This window comes from Hyperolius riggenbachi, chromosome 8 (assembly GCF_040937935.1).
Source record: "Hyperolius riggenbachi isolate aHypRig1 chromosome 8, aHypRig1.pri, whole genome shotgun sequence".
Taxonomy (NCBI): domain Eukaryota; kingdom Metazoa; phylum Chordata; class Amphibia; order Anura; family Hyperoliidae; genus Hyperolius; species Hyperolius riggenbachi.
In genome coordinates, this window is record NC_090653.1 from 277,821,817 (window position 1) to 277,849,395 (window position 27,579).

The window sequence follows — 27,579 nt, forward strand, 5'->3', positions numbered from 1 at the left end:
CCTGGGGCTTCTACCAGCCCCTTGCAGCAGTCCTGTGCCCTCGCAGCCACTCACTAATCCTCTGGCCCCCCGCTGTCAGCTAGTTCTGCTACTACCAGCCCCCTGCAGCAGCCCTGTGCTCTCGCAGTTACTCACTGATCCTCTGGTCCCCTGATGCCAGCTAGTTTCATTTTTGCCGATAGGCCCGTCAGGACTGGCCATGCGTAGCTTTTTGCGCATTCCCGACTGCAATTAGCGATATTGCGGGCCGCAACGCCTACAAAAATACGCGTTGCCGCATATCTATGCGTTCGTAATGCGGCAAAACGTATTTTTGTACGCGTTGTGGCCCGCAATAGTGCTAATTGCAGTCGGGAATGCGGAAAAAGCTACACGTGGCCAGTCCTGACGGGCCTGACGGCAAAAACGAAACTAGCTGGCAGCGGGGGACCAGAGGATTAGTGAGTTGCTACGAGGGCACAGGACTGCTGCAGGGGGCTGGTAGAAGCCCCAGGTGAGTAAAACTCATTTTTTTTCTGGCTTAAGTGTCTCTTTAACTACTTAAGGACCGCGGTGATTGAAATCTACGCCCTGTTTTGGTGGGCTCCTGGCTGGCAGGGCGTTGATTTCAATCACGGCCCACAGCGCGCATCCGCTGTTTCTGTCGATCCCGCCACTCAAACCCGAAGTCTCTTGCTGCAGCTCACTGGCGCTGCCTGTCTCTATGACGACAGAGTCATGTGAGCCGGTCAGGTGACACTTTCATTGGCTCCTGGCCGTGTCTATCAATGTAAGCTGCTCCCATTGCCTTACATTGATAGACACGGTCAGGAGCCAATGAAAGTGTCACCTGACCGGCTCACAGGAACTCTGCCATCACAGAGACGGCAGTCTATGTCCTGAGGATCCGGCGTGCGGCAGTGACGGTGGTTGCGGCGGGTATCTGCGGCGATTCATTGGGATTCCGTCGGTATTGTACCAGCGGTCTCTGGTCATTAAGGGGGCAGAGACCGCTGGTACTTAAGTGGTTAAAATACAGCATGATATACTGCATGAGGTGAAAATCTTACTGAATTGTCATGCAATTTTTGCAGTAAATTATCAAACTATTAGCGCAGGTGTAAAAATCTTAGCGAATTTGGAAAAAAGTCTAAAATACCAAATGAGGCAAATTACCGAACATGAAATTGTAATCCTACATATCTTTCGTGAATTGAAGCCATAGTGAACACTTACTACAGATAGCAGACATGGGTCCTCATAATGAGTCACTAAACTAGGGCACAAATATTCCCTGGCATTTACACAAGCAATTTGTCGTGCAGAAAGTGCGACTCGCCTTGTGTACCGAACATGTGTGCTGCTAGTATAGTGTTCTTTGCGCAAATAGCGTAACGTGCATTATAGGAACAGCGTGTGTAGTTGAGCTATGTAAATAAGGCACAGGGCTCCTCCCCTACAGAGTTAAAGGGGAACTTCAGCCTAAACAAACATACTGTCATTAAGTTACATTCGTTATGTTAATTAGAATAGATAGGTAATATAATCTCTTTCCCACCCTGTTTTAAAATTACTAGCAAATGTTTGTGATTTCATGGGAGCAGCCATCTTTCTCATGGGGGCAGCCATCTTTTTGGTTGAAAAGAGGTGACAAGGAGCAGGAGACACAGTTCCAACTGTCCTGTGTCCTGATAACCCCTCCCAGCTGCACACACTAGGCTTCAAATCTCAAATTCAAAAAAAGAAAAAGAAAAAAATTTTGCACCAAAACAGCAGAACGAGAACAACAAGATCAGAAATCCCATCATGCTTTGCACAGCATAAGGGGAAAACTGCCCGGGCAGTTTTCTTCTGTGCAGCTAAAAATGAGGCTTAGGTAATAAAACCAAAGTTCTGATGCTGTGAAACTGTTAAAGAAACACCAAGCCTTTTCAGTGCTGCTGAGTAGATTTTTAGTCTAGAGGTTCCCTTTAAGTGGCTAAGGCAAAAGATCCCTCCTCACCCAGAGATATGTGTGGACACAGAGATAGCCCCTCCCACACAGATATGAGTTGATACATCACACCCCTCCCCCACAGATATAAGTTGAAACAACATCAGCCTCCACACATATGTGTTGATATGACAATAGTCCCTACAGAAATGAGTTGATACGGCAACAGCACCATCCCCAAGGTTATGAGTGGCTACAGTAAGAGTGCCCTCCACCACAAAATTGTAGTATGGTCCTGCGTGAAAACTCAAGTCTTAAAAGGAACAGAGATGGGAATCTAAAACTTGATACCGGTCAACCAATGGATTACTGCAGGTGTTGAAAATGAGCAACAATGGCTTCAGTTGTGTGCAGCTAACCAGTCCTGCAGAAAAGGGGGATTTTCTTGCTAATATTTATGCAAAGTACAGTACTTTTTCCATGTAAATACTGTAAGCACAATTTAAGCTTAAAATAATAAAACAATTGCGTATCACTGATCTATATTTTATAGAGGGCCTGAACTTTTGCACCAGACAGAAGGAAAACAAAGAGAAATGCACCCTGTGTGTATTTAGAGAGTTTAGCCTGTCTAATCCTTATTGTTGAATAATCACAACTGTAATTTGATCTCTCAGCTGTGTCAGCTGGCTGCATTGGCAGAGCAGCTAATTGGTAAACACAGGGTGTTAACCTTATGTCTGCTTCCATGAAAGCAGGAAGTAGACACAATGCAGACTTATTGCAGGATTTGTATCAGCTGTAACAAAGAATTTTTTTTCTTTAAAGGTTATTATGCTGTTGTTTATCTTTTAGCTCTGCATTCAGATCTGCTTTCAAGACCATGAGCACAAACCATCCATTGGGCTTGATTCACAAAAGGGTGATAACTGAGTTATCACGCCTAAAAGCTTTGCACGTGCAAACTAGGGTGCAAACTAGAGTGCAAACTACTTAGCACCCTAGTTTGCACGTGCAAAGCTTTTAGGCGTGATAACTGAGTTTTTAGGCGTGATAACTGAGTGGATTCCCCTCCCATACCTGACAGAACAGAGCAGCTGATGTCTCTCGTCATGCAGAGGCTGGTACCGGTCCATCAGTAAGTCCGCCTCCCTGCTGATGCTGCCAGGCATACGCTTTGCCTCCTCCTGGGCAGCCTGCCTGTGGAATAAAGAGCGGAAGAAGGTTTCTACCATGCTAGCCAATGATTGGAGCATGACAACACAGAGCTGATGGAGCAACTTCCATTGGATAACTCAGATTTGCTTGAAATGTCTTAAGGCCTGTAAAAGGGATGCAATTTCCCGTCAGATCAATGGGTCAAATCAATAAAAACAGGATTAGTGCTGACTAGTTCAACACTGCCCTGTAACTATTGTTGACCCCAATCCCCCTGTCACTGAATGCAGTATGCAAGTGTTGCAGGGCAGTAGTGAACAAGTAAGCACCAGCTCTGGAGTTTGGTTCCTTAAATGTTTGGTAGCATTTTAGGTATATCTTTAAGAAAACAAATATACACAATTATCAGTAAAAGAAGATGTAACGTGGTCATAACCAAACGGACAGATGCTTAGTAGACTGCCCTTCATGGTGGCTATAAGCCCAAGTGAGCAGCATGGAGAAAGTGAGTTCTGAATGATAAAAATAAGTCCTGGGGCGCCCCCAGGCAGCGTGTTCACTTGGCTGCCACTCATGGTGATCTTTATGGTGACAGCTCAGGGACCCAATGCTGTAGAGATGCATCGCTGTGTTGTTGCCTAGCAATGTATATGTAAAGCACTGGGGTCCCCAAACTGTGCGCTATAGCGATCAGATTCAATCGCTTCAGACGCACAAGTTGGCAAAAATGGTACGCCACATGAAATATAGCATGTAGGATATCATTTTAACAGGAAAAATACAAGTAGCATATTTAGAGAGGTTTTGTAACTGTGGCACTCGTCATGTGAAAATTATGAGGGGTGAAAAATGAAGAAAAAAAAAAAAAAAAAAAAACACTCTGATGGCACAAGTATCAAAAAGTTACACTTTGATGGCACAAGCATTAAAAAGTTATTGCTGCAATAGCGAAACAGCTGAAATTACAACATTTCAAGAACCTTAAAGTGAACCAGAAACGAAGCACCCTCATGTATTTTACCATATATATCAGTGGGAACATTAGAGAAAACACCTACCCTGCTCTCTGTTTCATCCTTCACTGCTCAGCCTGCTTCTTAGCAGCCCTGATAAAATCCCTGACTGAGCATTCAGTCTGGCTTTGCTCAGGAATCATTATAGCTGAGTCTGTCTTCTCTGATGTCTTTTCAAGCCCAAGCCTGTCCCTTCTGGCTCTGCTATAATGACTCAGCTATAATGATTCCTGAGCAATGCCAGACTGAATGCTCAGTCAGGGATTTTATCAGGGCTGATTAGAAGCAGGCTGAGCAGTGAAGAATGAAACAGAGAGCAGGGTAGGTGTTTTCTCTAATGTTCCCACTGATATATATGGTTAAATGCATGAGGGTGCTTCGTCTCTGGTTCACTTTAAGAGGTAAAACCCCCGGAGACCTGAACGACACAATTTATGTTTCATATTATATTATTCATTAAGCAGGCATCACTGCTCCTCAGGCCAGAGGTTCACACACCTTCCAACCCTTCTCAGGAAAGAGTCTTGCAAAAGTTTAAATTGATAAAATAGACCAAAAAGTAACTCATTAGGAAAGTATGGTTTCATAAAGGGCTAAATAATATTTATTACCCAGAACTGCAGCTCACTAGCCAATGTAACACCTCAAGGTTCACAGCAAAGAAACCAAAGCATGACAGCACAATTGGAGGCTGGAGATACGGGGCACCTGGCTACAGATCAGGGGCACGTGCCCCTGATGCCAGGCACTAGAAACGTCCCTGCTTCTGTACAAGTTACCTGAATTCCAGGACTACTCTTTCTTTCTCATGGGACTTCCAGGCTTTTATCAGATCTTGCCACCGGAGGCGCTGTGAACACTCTCTTTTCAGCTCTGCTTCCATCAGATTGAGAGACAGCCTGCTGATGGCTCTGTGGTTGGCTAGTATGGCCTGATTTATCATCTAGGAAACACAGACTCAGTGAAAACAAGACGCAGTGCAGTGCTGGTAAAGCCTAAGCAGTCTAAATCAGACACGTCAAACTCAGGCCTGCGGGTCAAATCTGGCCCTGAGTCTTTAAATATGTCCCCCAAGTGGTTTCCCCTCTTTGTATTATGTTTGGCCCACTCTAGACCATCAGGGAAGCTATATGGTGAGGTGAAGCCCTAGATCACCAAGGAAGCCATATGGGGGAGGTAGGCAGAAAGCACAAAACACCATGGAACTGTACTGAGGAGGAATGGGGGTCACTACTAGACACCAGGGAACTGTATAGGAGAGGTAGGGGGGATCACTAAACACTAGGGAACTATATAGGGGATGGAGGGGGAAACACTAAACACTAGGGAACTGTATAGGGGATGGAGGGGGAAACACTAAACACTAGGGAACTGTATAGGGGATGGAGGGGGAAACACTAAACACTAGGGAACTGTATAGGGGATGGAGGGGGAAACACTAAACACTAGGGAACTGTATAGGGGATGGAGGGGGAAACACTAAACACTAGGGAACTGTATAGGGGATGGAGGGGGAAACACTAAACACTAGGGAACTGTATAGGGGATGGAGGGGGAAACACTAAACACTAGGGAACTGTATAGGGGATGGAGGGGGAAACACTAAACACTAGGGAACTGTATAGGGGATGGAGGGGGAAACACTAAACACTAGGGAACTGTATAAAGGAGAGAGTCACTACACACCAGGGAACTTTATAGTAGAGGGAGGGAGGGAGGACCATAAACACCAGGGAACTGTATAGAGGAGGAAGGAGGGCCAGTAGATATTTAGTTTGACCTGCAACTATGTCCCAGTTTTCAGTTTTGGCCCACTTTGTATTTGAGACAATGTTAAATTAAAGCAGACCCAAAGCAAAAAACTCTTGTCTGATACTGTATTTGCCACCATATAAGATGCTCTAGAATGTATGACGCACCAAGGATGAGAGGACAAAAACCAGGGAAAATATATATATACTAAACATGGTGCGTCCATATTCAGGAGCATCTTGTACATGTTTTCCCCCTCCTGGGTCCCCCTTCTGTCCCCAGTGTGGCACCTTCTGTCCCCAGTGTGGCCTTCCTGTGTCACCGTTTTGCCTCCTGTGTCTCCCCATGTTTTGCCTCCTGTGTCCCCGTTTTGCCTCCTGTGTCTCCCCATGTTTTGCTTCCTGTGTCTCGCTCCCCTGTGTGTATGTAGGAGGAGTGGCTGCATGTCTCCCCTCACTAACAGTGAGTAATATGGGAAATGTTTTAGAGAATATGGGGGCGGTGTGCCCGGGACTGAATTTTGACATTCCCATGATGGAAACAAATATGGAAACACCTAGTACTCATGCAAAGGGGTTAGTGATCAATATAGCAGACAAACAATTCAATCCGCAGGAAGAGGCAGTGCTGAATAGAGGATTAGGTTTTGTTCCAAGTTTTTTTCAAGATCTATTCGAGATTAAAGTGGATTTATATAAGTTTGTGAGAAAATTAAAGTGGAAATTATGGCATTTTTTGAGACGACCAGTTAATAGCCTAGATAGATCTGAAAGGAGAGAGGATAGTGGACTCCCTGAGAAATTGAGAAGCAAGAATAAAAATGACCCACCGATCGAAAATCCAGTTTTAGATATCTTTGAAAATATGGTGATTCAGACATTGGAAAAACATTGGGAAGATAAAAAGTATCAGACAGTACATAATTTGTCAAAGAAGGAAAGAGAAGCCCTAAAGTCATTGCAAAATGATAATAGTGTTATCTATAAAAGGGCAGATAAAGGAGGTTCACTGGTTGTGCAGAAAAAGGAGGATTATATATCTGAGTTGTTGAGACAAGTAAACGATATCGATACGTATGCCCCTCTCCCAGGGGACCCTTCACAGAGGATTAAGGAACAGATATCTACTTTTATCACAGGAGCTTATAATGAAGGTCTTATCTCGAGTGAAGTGATGTCAGCACTACAAAAGGAAGGATATAAGATACCAGTAATGTATACACTGCCAAAAGTGCATAAGGATATTACACATCCGCCAGGAAGACCGGTAGTGTCTGCAGTTAATTCATTAATGGAACCTTTGGGTATCTATATTGATAATGCTTTACAACCAATAGTAAAAAGAAATAGTTTGTGTTTACAGGACACCACACATTTTTTGAACACCCTGGAAAAGGTGGATACCAGAGGGATTAGATTTTTGGTGAGCCTGGACATTAAGAGTCTATACACTAACATTCCACATCAGGAGGCACTGGACTCTATAAAGAAAGCTATGGAAACATGGAGTAATGTGAATATTGATGCATCATTTGTATATAACCTGTTAGTTTGGTGTTTGAAATCAAACTATTTTAGGGTGCAGAAAGATTTTTATTTGCAGGTACGAGGAGTACCGATGGGGGCCCCTTATGCTCCAACGTTGGCTAATGTTTTCATGGCAGAATTTGAATTAGCACATATTTTGACGAATGACATATTTTTGAAATTTGGCAGAGGTTATTGTCGTTTTATCGACGATTTGTTTTTCTGTTGGGCCGGATCGGAAGAAAGTTTAAAATAATTTTTTGATATCTTAAATTCTTGCCATGAGACCATTAAGTTCACGTTGGAGTTTCATCCTTGTAAATTGCATTTTTTAGATGTGGACATTGTTTTTGATGGTAGTGGTTTTCATACGGACCTGTTCAGAAAATCTACGGAACGCAATAATGCTCTCATGGCTACTAGTTGTCATCCCCGACCCCTACTTAGGGGTCTGCCGAAAAGTCAGTTTATTCGAGCTAGACAAATCACTTCTAATGATATATCCTACCGCAGACAAGCTGACAAACTAGTGGAGAATTTTGTAGCAAGAGGTTACAGGAGAGAGGAAGTAACGGAAACAGCTAATACAGTAGAAGGATTAGATAGAAGAAGTTTAAGACAGAGGACACAAAGGGAAGATACTGAAAGAGGAGTGCAGTTTATTTCTACATATGAGAACCATGCGCAATTAGTGAAGAAAACTGTATTAAATAATTGGTCTTTGATAGAAGCTGACCCCTTGTTATCTAAGGTATTTTATTCCCCCCCCCCCCCCCCCTGAGTTTCGTTTATAGAAAGGGAAAGAGTATTAGAGATAGATTAGTGAGAGCTGATCTAAAAACTAATCCAAAACAGATGTCTACATTTTTACCAAAAAAGATTGGAACATTCCCATGTCTGGGATGCCAGAACTGTAATAGCATTGTGAGGGGAGACTGGGTGGCCCATCCCAGCAAGGGCACAAAAATTAAAATTCATGGAAATTTTTCATGTCTTACATCTAATGTTGTTTATCTGTTGAAATGCCCTTGTGGGATGGGCTACGTCGGCCAAACCTCTAGACCGTTCAGAGTGAGGCTAAATGAACATCGCAGTAATATTAGGTTGTACAGGAAATACATTAATGATCCTGAAAAGAGTTTTGATTCCTCCTTAGGTAGACATTTTTACGAATCGGATCATATGGTGGGAGATCTACGCTGGTGTATATTGGAAAAGGTAACAGCAGGAGAGGGAACAGATAATGAAACTATCCTTCTCCAAAGAGAAAACAGATGGATTAGTAAATTGAATACAATGGTTCCAAACGGACTTAATGAAGAATTCAGCTTAAGGTGCTTTTTATGAATCTGTTGGTGTATCTATATATAAGTTTAAGTGTACTACCCCTTTAAGTCTCTTGAATTAAGTTAGTACCCGCCCCCAAAGGGTGTGTTTTTGTGGGAAAGTTCGTGATTTAAGTGTGAGCTAAGCTCACTTTATTGTAGCACTTGATAAAGGCCGCAGGCCGAAACGTCGTGTGTATATATTTTTGTACTATGGTATAAATAAATTATAGCATTTTTTGCACAAAATCCAGGTGGAGACCCGGTCACTTTTTCCTTACTTCAGTTGTATCCATTACACCCATGGGATCCGGGTGTGGACTGGTAGACTCCCTGGTGAAAAATAATGTTGCAGTGTGAGCAGCAAGGCAGCTTTTCCTTGTGCATGTCTCCCCTCACTCATGGCTCCAGCAAAGCACACAGATCTCTCGTCTTCTGTGCGGCTCCCAATAGTAATGTAATTAGCAGAATCTGTCACTAGGGGAAGCCGCACAGGAGATGAGAGTTCTGTGTTCCCCACTGGAGCCAAGGATGAGGTGAGACACGCTGCTGCCACAATTCCTACATACACATGGGGGGGCAGAGCAGGCTACACGGGGGATCGGGACACTTGGTGGGGGGGGGGGGGGGCAGTGCAGGGAGTCCACGATGCCATTTTTGGGGTAGAAAAAGTGCGGCAAATATGGTATGTTCCGGGGGTCTGTGCACGGCATTGGTGGTCAGAGGCAAATACACTACAAGGATTTTCCATAAAACCAGCATAAACACAAGTAAAACGATAATAAATAAAATCATTTGTTACTATTAGATACAATCGTTTTTTATAAGTGAATGTGCCCGTTTGCCGAAACTGATTTGCGAGATTCTAACGGACCAATTGGCACATTTCACACAACTGCCGGCGACGATTTTGCTCATTCCCCGCCCAGCACTGGTTTACTGGGAGACTTTTATTTATTATGCTTTACAGCAGAGCCGGGACAAGGTCCTCCAGCACCCAAGGCTGAGACACCAAAGTGCGCCCCTCCATCCCTCCCACCTCAGCTGTGACACACTGATTGCTATTAGACTAAGAGGGCCACAGGGCCCACAACCTCCCCAACAACTTAATATCTATTTATCTGCCTTGTAGTCACTTCCATGTAACCCGTTTTCTTATTTCTTTCTGCTTCAAACACAATTATGAATGGCAGCTGAATGAAATCTGCGCCCCCTCCTACACTGCGCCCTGAGGCTGGAGCCTCTACAGCCTATGCCTCGGCCCGGGCCCTGCTTTACAGGACATTCGAGGTGAAAATAAACGGATGAGAAAACAATTGCATCTATCCTCTTTCTCCTAAAAATGACTTTTTTAGACATCCCAGTTTTATTTTATATTTAATATTTAAATATTAAATATTATTTTATATTTAAATCTAGTTTTTAAGTTTTTACTGTTTCATTGTCTTTGCTCAATGTCACCTTTATTGAAGTATGTCAGAGCTCAAATCTATGAATTAGTGACCCTATTTATCTTTTTCCTGCTCTCAGAAGCCATTTATTGACAGAAAAGTGTTTTATGGCTGTAGTTACTTATCAGTGAGGGTTATGTTTTAGTCTGACCCAGTCTGACCAGGACAGAAACTGTCACTTGCATACCTGATGTTTAACTCTTTCAGGCAGAGAAAGAAAAAAAGGAACAAAGGAACACAGCCTAGTTATTTGTGTGCTTGGCACTGTACATACACATGTCTATCTCATCATGTCACATGTCACCTCGGTTGTCCATTAAACTTTAGTCCACTCACCATGGCTTCCTTGTGTATAAATCTGTGCACATCGGATGGCAGGAGGTAACTGATCTCCTCCAGCAGCGCCGTGAATGTCTTCAGCACGTCAGAAATCTTAAAGAAAACCAACAGGAAGAACGGTGAGATAACGTGCGCATTACTGCAGGACAGACAGCGTCACATCATACAGGCATCACATGTGCTGATCTGTGCCATTTACATACATGCTGCTAGCAGAGCTACAGGCAACCACTTTAAAGATCTTGTGTGTAGGGGGGCGCCACAACAACCCCCGCAAACCCCCACCGTCTTGTGGGGGCAGGGGGGCCACTACTGCTGTGCTTTGCAGAGCCTCATACATTACCTACTTCCAGCGGGACAGGTCCTCTTCCCTCCTTTGCATCATAGCCTATTTCATTCTGACTCTTGTCTCTGCATTTCACCTGAACTGCAGAGAACTAGGATGCACAGTGCCTGGCTGCGATGCAGAGCAGTAAAGAGGACCTGTCCTGTTGGCGCCGCTGGAAGTAGGTGATGTATGATTCTCCGCTGCCGATGCTCTGCTACAGGGATGGGGGTGGGGGGTTGAGATGTGCAAACAGGTGCATTTTGGCAAAGTTTGTGGGTAAAAGGGAGGTTCCGGGGGAATTTTGGGAAGGGTTTTGCTGGGGGGCCGGCTCACTCTCGGTACTCTCTTGGGTTTAGGAATTTATTTAGGCTTTCATATGAGTTTTGTACAGGGTTTCCATACTGTAATATAAATGAAACTTCCTGTAGAGGAAACCCCATGTCATACCTGAAGTAAAAATAAAAGTTAGATACTTACCTTAGCAGATGGAAGACTTTGGTTGGTACAGAAGCTTCACCGATCTTCCCACATCCCTCCGCTTCTGGGACCCTTTTTAAAATATTCAGGGGGAGGAGAATCCTGAGGCTTCCCTCTACAGGTAAGTATCTAACTTTTTTTGTGACTTCAGGGTTGCTTTAACTGTTTACCGCACCAGCGGCAGCATATCTACGCCCCCGAGACTTTATCTATAGTCCCAGGGGCGTAGATACTCGTCTTCTTATTACTATGCACGGTGCACACCAAGCACACGGGCACCACCACCAGCGCCCGTTAAAACACTGATTTGTGAATGGGAACATGTGTTCCCAAAGCCAATCAAAGTGCATGAGGCTTGAATATTCACTTCTGCAACTGGTAGCAGTGATCATTCATTGAAAGTTTGTAAAAAGATCAAACTTTCACTTTCCTGTTAGTTTAGAACACTGTTCTGAGTAGACGGGAGACATCTAGGGGATGGATTTATTATTACATTGCACAACATTAGAAAATACATTGCCTATGCCTATACCAAGCCCATGATTAACTCCTCCCCCATCACTTGCCCCCACAGTTACCACAAGCTGAAGTGACTGAAGTCAAATAGAATACATAAATCGTTACCTTAGGGGCTCCCCACTCTTGACCAGGCTATGTTTTACAATTATGTGCTCTGCAGCTTTAAAAGCTTGCTGCAGAGCCATAACATGCAGCACACAAATGAACCCCCCTCCTTTTCTGCCCACTAACAGAGCTTTCTGTTGGTGGGCTCTGATCACTCAGCTTTTCTGTTGGTGGGCTCTGATCACTCAGCTTTCTGTTGGTGGGCTCTGATCGCTCAGCTTTCTGTTGGTGGGCTCTGATCGCTCAGCTTTCTGTTGGTGGGCTCTGATTGCTCAGCTTTCTGCTGGTGGGCTCTGATCACTCAGCTTTCTGTTGGTGGGCTCTGATTGCTCAGCTTTCTGTTGGTGGGCTCTGATTGCTCAGCTTTCTGTTGGTGGGCTCTGATCGCTCAGCTTTCTGTTGGTGGGCTCTGATCACTCAGCTTTCTGTTGGTGGGCTCTGATCGCTCAGCTTTCTGTTGGTGGGCTCTGATCGCTCAGCTTTCTGTTGGTGGGCTCTGATCGCTCAGCTTTCTGTTGGTGGGCTCTGATCGCTCAGCTTTCTGTTGGTGGGCTCTGATTGCTCAGCTTTCTGTTGGTGGGCTCTGATCGCTCAGCTTTCTGTTGGTGGGCTCTGATCACTCAGCTTTCTGTTGGTGGGCTCTGATTGCTCAGCTTTCTGTTGGTGGGCTCTGATCGTTCAGCTTTCTGTTGGTGGGCTCTGATCACTCAGCTTTCTGTTGGTGGGCTCTGATTGCAGTGTTTGTTTATTTTTTTTTATTCATATATATTTTTTTAATAAATGTCCCTATTTTTTTTATTTTTCCCCCCGTCAGCCAATTACAGCGATCGGCTGTCATAGGCATCAGCCAATGAGAGCCGATCGCTCTTGAGCCTCTCTAGGGGACAGCCAAGTGACACGGCTGTCCCCAGTACAGCGCTGCCATAGATCGAAGCTCCGTCATTCAAGCACATCGGCGCGCACGATATCCTGCAAAACCCCGCCCCAGCCGACACCGATCGGCGTTAGGCGGTCGGGAGGGGGTTAAATATGTATGCCACGAGGCAGGGGCATTAGACATGAGGCATTAATCATGGGGCCCCCAGCAAAACTCTGATAGAGCCCCCCAATGTTAACACCCCTTCCATTGCCTACCCCTGGGGACCCTCACAGCCTGCAGGCCCATCTCACTAGGGTCATAAAATGTGTGGAAATCATAATCTTCACACCCATAACAAGTGCAGCCACAAAACACCTGATCTGAAGCATGGACCCCTTTATCAGAGTAGTAATTTGGGCCCCCTTACAGCTCTGGGCCCCCCCTGTGGTTGCATGGGCTGCTCCCCTGTAGTTACGCCCCTGCCATGAGGGTATATTATTGTTATTTTTGCAAATAGGGGCTTGCAATTATTTATAGAGTACAACCGAAAAAACAATAAACGATTGTACTGGAAACATAATTTCAATGTTGTGATAACCAGGAAAAATAAGAAAATAAAATGTGTAGGATGTATCTATAGTAGCATTGTTTATTTTAAAAGTATAGAGGTTGATAATGGAGAAATAGTGTATTTTTTTAAATTTATTTTTCCCTATAAAATGCATAAAAAAATAAACGAATTACTAAAACAATATATCACCTACAAAGAAATATCACCATGCTGAATGAGCTCTGCTATAGCTTTCTTTTCAGGAAGTATCTTGTGCCCTTTTTTTATATTTGCTAGACTGATAAATCAGACTGCCACCTTGTGTTTTCTAAATGTTATTCAGTCGTTTTAATCATATACTGTATATTCAATTTGTTTATATAATTTACAATGTAGGAAATGCTTCTACAATGTTTCCGGGCTTCTGAAATGTTCCCTCCATTATTTGTCGTAAAATGTCTCTCTGCACTTCTGATCATCCTTATGCAAATGTCCAATCAGCAGACTGGGGGAGTGGCTGTGCTGCTCAGCTGCAGAAAGGTGAAGGCTGTTCTGTCTGTCTGGGATATCTGAATCATAGAAGCAGCCAGAAACTCTTTGGTAGGTAGGACATCTCGTATTACTGTATTTCAGCTGTGCTGTGGTTGTCTGCAAGCACACCTCTCAATCGCTCCGCTTTCCATACTTACCTCTTCTGCCCGTTTCTCTTCCAGATCAGATAAAGTCTTTTCTGTGTGACTGATCCACTCTCTCCTGCAAGAGGACTCCTCCACCAGCTCATCCCAAAGGCCATTTAAAATCTAAAAAAATGAAAGAATACATGGCTCAATTTACTAAACTCGCATTGTTTGGCAATCTTCGACAGTCTGCCTCAACCTTGGGAAGCATTCAATGTAAGCGTGAGGAAGGTGAGTTTCATTCAAGGGAAGGTTAAAACTAAGCAATAGGAAGGGGAAACTCATTAGGCAGGGAGGTTAAAGTTAGGTGTCAGGAAGGGGCGAGTCATTGAGGGGAAGGGTAAAACTGGGGAGTAGGAAAGGAAAATTAATTAAAGTAGGAGATTAAGGTGAGGCATCAGGAACGGAAATTCCATTAAAGAGAACCCGAGGTGGGATTTCATTATGTTAGTGGGGAACAGAGGCTGGTTGTGCACACTAACACCAGCCTGTTGCCCCATGGTGTGCCTCCAGGACCCCCCTGCGCGCCGCTATACCCCCCGCAGTGCTAGCGACACGCAGCGTGTCGCCAGCACAATGTTTACCTATGCCTGTCTGTTAGTGCCGCTCCCCCACCTCCTCTGTATCGGCGCTACCTGCCTGCGTCACTTCCCTCCAATCAGCGGGAGGGAAGGGACGCGGGCGGGTAGCGCCGATACAGAGCAACGGAGGAGGAAGGGGGGAGCCTCGTTAGGATCCAGAGGCTTCCTCCTCCCGAGGTAAGAATCCCCCAAAGCGGTATTTTTTATTACAGGATTTCTTTATGGGGGAGGGGGAGAATAGGTGTCAAAAAGGGGACATTCATTAAGGAGGAGGGGGAGGTTAAGCATCAGGAAGGAAAACTTCTTTAAGGGGAAGGTTAAGGTTAGGCCCATTCAAGAAGGGGAATTCTGTTGGAAAGGGGGAGGAGGCTGAGGTCAGGAAGTGTTAAGATGCCCATACGTTATAAGATTTTTCTGCTGGATTGACCATTGGATTCAATCATCAGAGATGACGATTATGTTCCATTCTGCATTGATCAACTGAAATTGTCTGATTTATGCCTGAATCAACCAATTTACTCAATCGGGCCGGATGGAAAATATCAGTCAATCGTGAAGCGTTTGGCTGATGTTCACATTTCGATGGTCACAGGATTGGTTTTTGGTTTCCGAGGGCACCACATCCTTCAGCTGGATTAGTGAAGGGGAATCACATAGGATATCGCTTGCAGTGTGTGGGCCACTAGTTGATTTACTTTCAATCAACCACACTGAAGTTGTCTAATAAAGTCAATCGCTTGATCGACCAGTGGAAAATCAGGTTTGGGCATGTTAAGGTTGACAGGAGAAATGCCTGAACCACAGCTGTAGATAGCAGCATGGTGGTGTTGTGGTTAGCGCTCTCGCCTTGCAGCGCTGAGTCCCTGGTTTCAATCCCAGCCAGGGCACTATCTGCATGGAGTTTGTATGTTCTCCCTGTGTCGGCGTGGGTTTCCTCCCACATCCCCAAAACATACAGATAAGGTAACTGGCTCCCCCCTAAATTGGCCCTAGACTATCATACATACACTACTACACGATACATACCATACCTCCCAACTTTTTGAGATTAGAAAGAGGGACACTTAAGCCACACCCCTGATCACACCCTTGACACACCCCTAGTCACGCATACCATATAAATTTCAAAGGAAAAATATGTTGATTTATAATTCAAACTACTCTTGTCCTTTCTATCCTGGTTCATTTTCCTTCATATTAACATTTGAAAATAAGAAATATATCAATGTAAAGAGACTATGAAGCGAACAAAAATTGCTATTTTTACCTGCTAGTTCACTTTAGAAGTATCATTTGATGTAAACCGCCGCATTCCCGCCGTAAAACGAGGGGTTTAGACCCCCCAAATCCCGGGGCAAACATCCACGGCCATCTTGGTCGTGGATTGTGCTGCCCGGGGAGGCAGAGCTTTCTGCTGTAGCTCTGCCTCTCCTGATGTCAATCGCCGTGCGGATCTCCGCCTCTCCCCCGCCCCTCTGTGAAGGAAGACTGAGAGGGGCGGTTAGAGGCGGAGATCCGCGGCGATTGACATCAGGAGAGGCAGAGCTACAGCAGAAAGCTATGCCTCTTTCAGGAAGCGCCGTCCGGATTGCCCCCGGGGATTTGGCGGTCTAAAGCCCTCGTTTTGCGGCGGGGATGCAGCGGTTTACATCTAATGAGACTACTGAAGCGAACTAGGAGGTAAAAATAGCAATTTGTGTTCGCTTCAGTCTCTCTTTAAAAGATGGCAATAAAGTTTAGAGCCAATGAAACATATTTTTCAGTAGAGAAATACATATATTTACATAGAAAGAGGGACAAAGTCCTGAAAGGGTTCCCAAAGAGGGACTGTCCCTCCAAAAGAGGGACAGTTGGGAGATATGACATACATAGATATGACTATGGTAGGGATTAGATTGTGAGCTCCTCTGAGGAACAGTCAATTCACAAGACAATATACTCAGTACAGCGATGCGGAAGATTTCAGCACTATATAAATAATAATAATAGCACTGCATAGCTGAGACACAAAACAAAGCGAATTTATACTCACATATCTGGTGTAGCCACTTTGCTATGGAGGATCAGCTATGATCAGTACTGGAGGAAAGGGGGCAGGTTGATGCTGAATGGAAAAGGGTTAGCGTTCCTACCTTATGCATTTGTATCATGTCTGGGGAAGGTGATATTTACCGCCATGGTGATGGACCTGTTTTCTCTCCTCTCTTCGCACTGCTGAAATAACTGCTCCATCTTCTTATCGGACTCTGATAGGTTCGCTTGCAGAACTCGTCCAGCTTGCAGCACCAAAGGCTCCATTTCCTGTAACAGCCAAATGATAAATGGGACATGTGATGTAGACAGAAGGACAAGCTGGCCAATCAGAACCTTCCACTCCTGTGTCACCTTGCTGATGTCAGCTAATTCCTTCTGCAGACCAATCACAGCCTTGTCGTGTCGCTCCTGCCGGCTCGCTGTGATTCGCTGTAAGATGCCGCTGTCTGTCTTCTCTGGGACTGCAACGGAGAGAAGGATGCTAAGTGTGTGAGGAATACCATTTTTCAAGAAATAAAACTACTAGTTGCACACTTTTAAAGTCATTGGGAACCGCTTTTTTAAAAAAAGAAAAAAAAAAAGAAACCAGATACTTACCTAAGGAGAGGGAAGGCTCTGGGTCCTAATGAGCCTTCCGTCTCCTCTCTCGGTGCCCGTGGTGCTGCGATGTCCCCGGGAGCAGTATTTGACTAAATTGGTCAAATACTGCTCCTTCCGCCAGCGAAGGTGACTTTGGAGAGTCTTCGAGAGCCCAAGTGCTCCCGAAGACAGGCCACTCCATACTGCGCATTAGTTCATTAGGTCCCAGAGCCTTCTCTCTCCGTAGGTAAGTACAGTATCTGGTTTCTTTTTTTATAAAGCGGTTCCCAATGACTTTAAAGAGTAACCGTCAGGCTGCAAAAGCTAATTTAAACCTCTATTCTCCTGTGTTAAACAGTTTAGAAGGAAGCCAAAAAGGCAATACTGAAGTTAAAAATCTCTCTTACTTTTGATGTGTGCTGAATTGCAAGGATGTTAGACCCAAGCTCTTAAAAGGACGACAGGCCGCATACCATACTGCAAAGCATTCTGGGGCTGCTTGGGTCCTCCCCTCGGCTGCTAGTGAGAAGTTACAGGGTCATGTTACACACAGCCAGCACTGAAAAATCTCCGGGCAGAGTATACTGCATGAGTCCGCTATTGTTCCTAGCCACATGGCTAATTAATATTCACTGCACAGTAGTGTTTTCCATTACGGATCTTTTGTGTGAGTGGGATCATCAGGAAGCAGGCAGGACATGACGACAGAATTGGCTTCATAGGAGACAGACAAACATGGAACCTGCCATGAGCTGTCAGGAGCATCATTCTCTGCAAATACTATATAAAAATTCTGTGAAATCCAAACGTGGACAGTGAAATGCATATGTAATGTAAGTACAGCCAATCTTTAGCTACTGATATATGTGTTTTTTTTCTCTGAGACCTTATACCGAACAGCTCCTCTTTAACTTCTTGAGAGGTCCCTGTGCTCAGTAGCTGAATTCCTGCAGCAGATAGCACTAGCATGTATCTCAAAGGTCACCTCTATTTCTGGAAAATCGCTGCACACTGCTGACAGCTCTGGCAATAAAGTCAACAGTACTGAGTTGTCAGAGCGAAATCCTAAAGAGAACCCAAGGTGGTTCTTTAGAGGGTAAAGAGGCGCCTAATGTACATAAAACACTTTAAAATAAAAAAATGAAAAAAAGTTGAGGTGGCTTACCTCACAGATGACAAACTCACTTTAAGTACGGAAGTTTAATTGAATATTAAGCACAGGCAACGCGTTTCGTCGGACTATGCCCACTTCCTCAGGCCAAATAAAAGTGCCCTAGCAGTCTGTATGCCGCATTTGGGGCGCCTCTGCAACCCACCTTTGTGAATACCCTTCTATAAAGTATTTTTTATACCTAATACTTGTGACATACTGCACCATTTGGGCTCCCCTTTGTCTTTGTTTTTTCCCTCCAGTACTGTACATTCCGAGGTGGTTCTTGGCTGGGGTTTTCTGCCCCTGTCCCACCGCCGCGCTATAGCCCTTCTGAGATTGACAACATTATTTGTTGCCATCTCAGAGGTAAACACAGGGGAGAGGGATTTCCTGTTCAAAACGCCCGCCAGGGGTGCTCCTGCAGGGCTTCCAGAGCTGCCCAATCTCTCTCCCTGGCCTCGCCCCCTGCCACCCCCCGGCCTCCCTGCGCGCTGGTGACAGAATTAATCTCTCATTCCAGCGTTGTGACCCAGAGGTCACAAAAGTGAAAGTGGGCCATTGCGGCCAACGGGAGCCTTTTTTGAGGCTACTTGATCTGCTCAGCCCCCCAGCTAGCCTACTTTTTTTTAATTTTATGAGCCCACCTTGGACTCTACCCACTGAACAATTTTTCCCAATATCGCACAACATAGCTTAACTAATATTCATTAAACGATGTTTACCGATGCACGGCACACGCGGCGACCGTTCATTTTTGAATGACCGACAGGTCTGATTAAGTTGTTGAGGATTGTTTTCTGATCCTCATTGACCTGGCAGGTTAGGCCCAGCCGCTATCAGAGCTGCACTCAAATGGCTAAAGAGCCACATCCGGCTCAAGAGCCACAGATTCAGACCCCTGGCCTACATTAACTGATTTTGCAGACCCCAAAAACAAATAGAAGCTGTACAGCAGGTTTTATCAACTAGTTCCTGCATATTTGCAGGAGGTCCCTGGCATTTTCCCCTCCTGTGACAGGAGCAGGCTGAGAAAGTTTCAATAGTACCTTTTTGGCCTCTATGTCCTCTTCACTCACTGTATGCTTGTCCCAAATGTGGTGGAGGTGGAATATAACAGAGCACACATGGGGGTAGAATCAGCTTAACCTCCCTGGCGGTAAGACCGAGCTACGTTCGGGCTAGCCGCCGTAGGGGATCACATGGCCCCGGGAGTATTTTTTAAAATAAAAGTTACTCTATGCTTCATCTAGCACTTCGCTAGCTAATTATGTCCCCCAAGTCCTTCCGGTCCCCACTGATCGCCCCCGATCGCCGCCGTTATATGTACCCACCAGGGATCCCGCGATGGCGCAGCCTCCCAATCAGCTCCAGGCTTCGCTATGGGGAGGATCGGGACTGCGCATGACGTCATGTCCGATCGTCGCCATAACGACGAGTGAAGCTGGATCGTGAAGCTGCGGCTCTCGCGGGATCGCAGAGGGGTAAATATTGCCAGCGGCGATTGGGGGGTTTAGTTAGGTGCCGGGGGGCTTCGGGGACATAATTAGCTAGCGAAGTGCTAGCTTAGGCATATAGCAAGAAGTTTTAAATTAGGATTTAAAACTTCTTGCTTTTACTGATGACTAACACGGTACAATACCCTACTGCTACTACTTAGGCATATAGAGAAACTTTTATTTAACCACTTTGTCCACCACTGAAGTATATCTCCGTCCTCTGTGACTTCATCTAAGCCACGAGTCAGTAGATATACGTCTTGTAGCAGAAGCAGTGCTGTGCAGGATTGGGCTTGTTCCTGTGCACATTTCTGGCACTATCTGTTGCAGCACTAATTGGTGAACAGGAATATTTGTTTCCTGAGCTAATGAGATTGATTTTTAGCATTAAAAATACTTTTATTTTCTCATTTCATAGTGAAAAATACACTCTGTAGCATTATTTCAGAATCAAAAATCTTCACCATAAATTGTGATAAGCTGTAAGAATAGCCGAACAAAATTTGTGTTTTTTATCTACAGTAGCACTTTTTATTTTTAAACTGGAATTAGTAAAACTGAGAAATACATGTTTTTTCTATTTTTTTTCTTTGTTTTCCCATTACAATGCATAGAAAACAAAATTGTTAGAGGGAAAAAAATGGCATACAATGAAAGCCTAGTAACTAGGCTTTCATTGTATGCCATTTTTTTCCCTCTAACACTAGGCCCTAGTTTGTCTTGAAAAAAAGAATATATATTTCATTTCTGTGTCATAAGTAGAGATAACGTTATTTCTGATTAAATAAGGACATACTGTAGCTAAACTGTCAAAACTGCTCTGGTCAATAAGTGGGAAACAAGGTCTGGACGTGAAGTGGTTAAAATAATCCTCCCGCGGACGCAGCCTCTAAAGCTGCGTACCGCCAGGGAGGGTACAGGACCACTATCACGAAAATCATAAAATTTAAAAGACATGTTAACACGTGCAGATAAGAATTATGTTTCTTCCAGAGTAAAATGAGCCATAAATTACTTTTCGCCTATGTTGCTGTCACTTACAGTAGGTAGTAGAAATCTGACAGAACCGACAGGCTTTGGGCTAGTCCATCTCTTCATAGGGGATTTGCAGCATGGCCTTTATTCTTTATAAAGACACTCCCTGAAAAGGATTTATACAATGATGCTGGCCAGTCTCTCCACTCGCTGCACACGTTTTTGGCAGTTGAACTGAGCAACTGCCATTCACCAAGTGCTTTTGAAAATAAGGAAAATCCTGAGAATCCCCCCTGAGGAGATGGATGAGTCCAAAACCTGTCGGTTCTGTCATATTTCTACTACCTACGGTAAGGAACAGCAACGTAGGAGAAAAGTCATTTATGTCTCATTTTACTCTGGAGGAAATGTACTTTGTATTTGTATGTGTTTACATGTATTTAAAATGTTATGATTTTTGTGACAGTGGTCCTTTAAGCTGGGCTTTAAAAAGCGCTAGCTATTTCCGGCAATTAGTGATAAATGTCCGCTAATCGCCCCAGTGTGAATGGGCCCTAAGACAGACGGGGGCTGCCTCAGATGCACTGCAGGGTATCTCACCGACAACATCGCAGAGGCCTCTCACTTCTCGCGCTGCAATCTCATCTTCACTCTCCTCTGTTTTGCTCAAAGTCCAGAAACTTTTCTCCCTAAAAAAAGAAACAAAAACTGAATTTGAAGCGGACCTAAACTCAGAACTTCCTGCTCTAAAAGATTAGCCACAGCATGATAACCTTTATGGAAAAATGTCTTTATTACAATTTATGGAAATTCTAAAAAACCTGGAAGTCTTAACTTGGTTTCACTTTTGCAGTGCAGTGGGAGGAGCAATGTGCCTTTTCCCTCAGCGGTAAAAACCAAAGAATTCCGGCACTACTGCTTTTTATCGCACATCACCTGCGATTCCCTACTGCCGACAGTCAGCTGCAGATTTGTTTGCAGAAAAATGCTTTCCTTTCTACGCAGACTGAAGTATGAGGCCTTGTCTGAGAGTTTACCATATGGATGGCTGCCTTGGCACAGCTCTCCTGCAGTCTATTCATAGCTGCTAATAAGAACTAATTAGACACTTTGATCTGGCCAAACAAACACAGAACAGTGGATTTCATCCACAACTATATGTGGAATAAAGACTTTCCATTGTGTGCTGTGCAAGAGTTCAGGTCCACTTTAAAACAAACTTCAATCACAAATTAAAATGTGTATGCTTAAAGGACAACTGGGGCTCGATTTACCAAGCGGTGCAAAGTGTTAGCACCGTGGTGAAAAGGCCCTCTTCACGCCTAAAGTCACTTTAGGCATGATAAGAAGGGCTTCGCGCGAAGTTTCCGCGCGTAAAGTTTTGCGCGCGCTCCCGCGTGCGTGCGCGCGAAGCGCCCCTCACTTCGCGCGATGCGCCCATTAAACCCTATGGGACTTTGCGCGCGCGCCTGTGCGGGTGCGCGCGCAAAACTTTGCGCGCGATAACTTCGCGCGAAGTGCAGGCAAAAACGGTGCTAACTCAGTGGTGAAGAGGTCATCACGCCTAAAGTCCTTTAGGCGTGATAACTGGGTTAGCACCGCTTTGTGAATCGAGGCCCTGGAGTTAGAGGGATAAGGTCCGTACACACGCCGGACTTTAGGCAACGACGGCCCGGCGGATCGCTCAGGAACAGCCGTATCAGTCTGACGACAGAGCGTACACACGCCGGACTGTCGCTGGCACGCCCACCCAGCGGGAGGCAACGACGGACCCGTCGTTGCCTAAAGTCCGGCGTGTGTACGGACCTATATGGAGGCTGCCGTATTTATTTCCTTTTAAGTAATACTAGTTGCTTGGCAGTCCTGTTGATCTTCTGCCTCTAATACTTTTAGCCATAGCCCCTGAACAAGCATGGAGCAGATCAGGGGCCTGATTCACAAAGCGGTGCTAACAGTTAGCACCCTGGTGAAAAGCCCTTTATCATGCCTAAACTCAGTTTAGGCATGATGGGCCTGATTCACAAAGCGGTGCTAACAGTTAGCACGCTGGTGAAAAGCCCTTTATCATGCCTAAACTCAGTTTAGGCATGATAAGTTTAGGTGTGATAAGTTTAGGCATGATAAGTTTAAGCACCAACTACGTTAGCACCGCAGTGCACAGCTGATCAAAAGTTTTGCGCCAGCAAAGTCTGGTGCACTTTGCATAGAGTTTAATGGCGCTGCTTTGCGTGCGGGACTTTGCACGCTATCTACACTTATCTAAACTTAGCATGCCTAAACTTATCACACCTAAACTTATCACACCTAAACTTATCACGCCTAAACAGGCTTTTCACCAGCGTGGTGCAATGGTTATCATGCCTAAAGTCTCTAACTGGGTTAGCACCGCTTTGTGAATCGAGCCCTAGGCGTGATAACCATTTTTATCATGCCTAAACTCAGTTTAGGGGCTCGATTCACAAAGCGGTGCTAACCCAGTTAGCATGCCTAAAAGACTTTAGGCATGATAACCATTGCACCATGCTGGTGAAAAGCCAGTTTAGGCGTGATAAGTTTAGGCGTGATAAGTGTAGGTGTGATAAGTTTAGGCATGCTAAGTTTAGATAAGTTTAGATCGCTTGCAAAGTCCCGCACGCAAAGCAGCGCCATTAAACTTTATACGAAGTGCACCAGTCTTTGCTAGCGTAGAACTTTTGATCAGCTGTGCACTGCGGTGCTAACGCAGTTGGCGCTTAAACTTATCACACCTAAACTTATCACACCTAAACTTATCATGCCTAAACTTATCACACCTAAACTTATCACACCTAAACTTATCATGCCTAAACTGAGTTTAGGCATGATAAAGGGCTTTTCACCAGGGTGCTAACTGTTAGCACCGCTTTGTGAATCAGGCCCTAGGCATGATAAGTTTAGGCATGCTAAGTTTAGGCATGATAAGTTTAGGTGTGATAAGTTTAGGCATGCTAAGTTTAGATAAGTTTATTACGCGCGCAAAGTCCCGCACGCAAAGCTCTATGCAAAGTGCACCAACTCTATGCACGCATTAAACTCTATGCAAAGTGCACCAGACTTTGCTAGCGCAAAACTTTTGATCAGCTGTGCACTGCGGTGCTAACCCAGTTGGTGCTTAAACTTATCACGCCTGAAAACTTATCACACCTAAACTTATCATGCCTAAACTTATCACACCTAGGCCTCGATTCACAAAGCGGTGATAACCCAGTTATCACGCCTAAAGGACTTTAGGCGTGATGACCTTTTCACCACTGAGTTATCACCGCTTTTTCCTGCTCTTCGCGCGAAGTTACCGCGCGAACGCGCGTTCGCGCGTACGCGCGTGAGAGCGCGCGCAAAGTCCCATAGGGTTTAATGGGAGCTTCGCGCGGAGCGTCGGGTGCTACGCGCGCACTTACGCGCCTACGCGCGAACGCGCGTACGCGCGGTAACTTCGCGCGAAGCCCTTCTTATCATGCCTAAACTGAGTTTAGGCGTGATAAGGGCCTTTTCACCACGGTGCTAACACTTTGCACCGCTTGGTGAATCGAGCCCCTAAAGTCTTTTAGGCATGCTAACTGGGTTAGCACCGCTTTGTGAATCGAGCCCCTAAACTTATCATGCCTAAACTGAGTTTAGGCGTGATAAAGGGCTTTTCACCAGGGTGCTAACTGTTAGCACCGCTTTGTGAATCAGGCCCCAGGTGTGATAAGTTTAGGCGTGATAAGTTTAGATAAGTTTAGATCGCACGCAAAGTCCCGCACGCAAAGCAGCGTCACTAAACTCTATGCGAAGTGCACCAGACTTTGCTAGCGCAAAACTTTTGATCACCTGTGCACTGCGGTGCTAACCCAGTTGGTGCTTAAACTTATCATGCCTAAACTTATCACACCTAGGCCTCGATTCACAAAGCGGTGATAACCCAGTTATCACGCCTAAAAGACTTTAGGCGTGATGACCTTTTCACCACTGAGTTATCACCGATTTTTCCTGCTCTTCGCGCGAAGTTACCGCGCGTAAGCGCGTTCGCGCGTACGCGCGTGAGAGCGCGCGCAAAGTCCCATAGGGTTTAATGGGAGCTTCGCGCGAAGCGTCGGGTGCTGCGCGCGCACTTACGCGCGTACGCGCGGTAACTTCGCGCGAGTTTCTTCTTATCATGCCTAAAGTGAGTTTAGGCGTGATAAGGGGCTTTTCACTGGCGTGCAAACACTTTGCACCGCTTTGTGAATCAAGCCCCTAAACTTATCATGCCTAAACTGAGTTTAGGCATGATAAAGGGCTTTTCACCAGCGTGCTAACTGTTAGCACCGCTTTGTGAATCAGGCCCTAGGCATGATAAAGGGCTTTTCACCAGCGTGCTAACGGTTAGCACCGCTTTGTGAATCAGGCCCCTAAACTGAGTTTAGGCATGATAAAGGGCTTTTCACCAGCGTGCTAACTGTTAGCACTGCTTTGTGAATCAGGCCCATAGTGTTTCAAAGAGGGACTACAGCCTTTTGACACCCACTCATTTCTGTGTGTTGTCTGCCAGTCGGACGGTTTCCCCTAACTCTCTCTGCTGCCACTAGTGTGTCAGGATTGTGAACAGATCAGTAATACACTTAGGCCTCTTTTAGGTGGGAGGCTTGTCGAGCAGTTCAGCGTTTCATCTGCCGCTAGTGATGGGACAAACAGTTCGCCTGGCCCTGTGACATACTGTTCGCCAACGAACAATACCTGCGGTTACTTCCAAATCGTCAAGGTCTTTAAAGGGAACCAGAGATGAACGATTCACACAAAATAAACATATCAGTTGATAGCTTGTAAAGAATAAATGCTCTACCTGATAATTTCGCCACTCTGGTGTGCCTTTTTGAGTGTTTTTTTATCCATTATTGCTCCAGGAAATATCCAATATGGCCGCCGGCTCATACCTGTTCTGCTTCCGGGTTATGAGTTGTTCTGGATGTGCTGTCTAGGCTATATGAGACCATAGACAAGCAGGGCTGCTGTAGCCTTTCATCTGTCTGCTTTCAACTATTATTCTGGTATGCTGTGTGGCTGCCTGTAGGAAGTGTCTCTCATAGAAATGAAACTGCATACAGTAGATAATGACTGGTAGCACACTGCACACAGATACACTGTCTGTTTCAGAGCTTCTCTCTCGGCAGCAGCATCCCCTCCCATGTCAACAGCTCTGAGTAGGAAATCTGAGCCAGGAGGTGGCAGGCTTGGGCTTGAAAAGACTCCACAGAAGAGTGACTCAGCTATAATGATTCCAGGTCAAACATAGACTGAATCAGTCGGTGGATTCTTATCACAGTTGATAACAGATAGATTAGACTGAGAAGAATAAAACTAAAAGCAGGGTAGGTGTTTACTGTCATGTTCCCACTGATAAATGTAATAAAATACATGAGGGTGCTTCGTCTCTGGTTCTCTTTAAAGAAAACCTGAGATGGGCAGATGGGGGACAAATGGGATACAGAGGCATGTTCTGTCTCCTGAACATGTCTCTGTATCCCTCCACCGCTGCTCTCTGCCCCCCCCCCCCACCACCCCGCTATAGCCCCCGGAGATTGGCAATGTTATTTGTCACCATCTCAAAGGTAAACACAGAGAGAGGGATTCCCTGTTCAAAATGTTCTTACAGGATTTCCAGAGCTGCCGTCGGGCAGCTGTCTCTCCCTGGCTGCTCCCCCCGCCGCTCCCCCACCTCCCTGCAGGCTGGATGAGAAAATGAATGTCTCATCTGAGCGTCGTGACCTGTAGGTCAGGAAAGTGAAAGTGGGACAGTGGGGCCTAGAGGAGTGGCAGTTTTTGCGGCTACCTGATCCGCTCAGCCCCACAGATCAGGCAGCCTACTTTAAAAAAAAAAAATTAGCCCACCTTGGGCTCACTGTAAGTAATGCACAGGCGCTGGCTGGTATGGCACGTCCTTGATCGTGCACCAGTAGCTAAGAGCGCATGCGCAGGACGCTGTCATGGGTACTGGTACACATGCGCAGAGTGCTCCTGGCTGCGGGCGCACTATCAAGGACATGCGCCACAGGCCATCGCCTGTGCATTACCTAACTATGTGGGGACAGCATAACGCCGATGGGCGTGGCCATGGCGGCAGCCCTAGGACCGCCTAATGCCAATTGGCGTCAAGTCCTGGGGCTGCAGTTTCCCAGGGAACGGCCCCGCGCATGCGCGATTGTTCCCTGCCCGTTCACGGAACAGAGTTCCGTAATTAGCCTACTAGCCGCCGATCGCGGCTAGCAGGCTGTTTGTAAACGAAAGGGGAAACAAATACCCTCTGTTTACATCCGTACTGCGTTGCGGTCCCCTGCAGCGCTGTACGAGATCGGCGATCCCTGGCCTCTGATTGGCCGGGGATCGCCTTCCTCTCATAGGCTGATGCCTATGAGAGGCGGAACAGGACGGATCGCTGTCCTGTTCCAATTCAGAACACGGAGGGGAGGAGGGAAGGGGAGGAAGGAGGGAGAGAGAGCCTCAAAGAGGCTTAGAAAAAAAAATGGCCACCTCAGGCGGCATGTTCCCTTAGGGACAAAAGAAGGAGATGAGTCCAATCGCTGGGCTCCATAGCTGGGCTGTGCAGGAGGCTGAAAAGCCTGCACAGCCCAGCGCAACACAAAACAGCCTGGTCGTTGGGGGGGGGGGGGGGGGGGGGTTAACACTGCAGTCAACAAGTGGTTAAAGACCACACCGACTCGGAAGTATGTCGGCATACAGTTCGTCACAGGGCCAGGCTGTTCATCCTATCCCTATCTGCCTCCCATGAGCGCCAT

At 45.7% G+C, this 27,579-nt stretch overlaps 1 protein-coding gene across 3 annotated transcripts in view; it reads right to left on the reverse strand.

Annotated features, from left to right (window-relative positions):
- Positions 1-27,579, reverse strand: part of CCDC180 (coiled-coil domain containing 180) — a 159,136-nt gene that overhangs the window by 122,126 nt on the left and 9,431 nt on the right. For all 3 annotated transcript variants that reach the window (XM_068248980.1, XM_068248978.1, XM_068248979.1), the window contains exons 4-10: positions 21,410-21,498; positions 16,958-17,067; positions 16,745-16,873; positions 14,004-14,114; positions 10,474-10,569; positions 4,863-5,026; positions 2,993-3,112 (exon numbers count right to left, since the gene is read on the reverse strand). In XM_068248980.1, the coding sequence (XP_068105081.1) occupies positions 2,993-3,112; positions 4,863-5,026; positions 10,474-10,569; positions 14,004-14,114; positions 16,745-16,873; positions 16,958-17,067; positions 21,410-21,498 (819 nt within the window). The remainder of the gene's footprint in view (positions 1-2,992; positions 3,113-4,862; positions 5,027-10,473; positions 10,570-14,003; positions 14,115-16,744; positions 16,874-16,957; positions 17,068-21,409; positions 21,499-27,579) is intronic.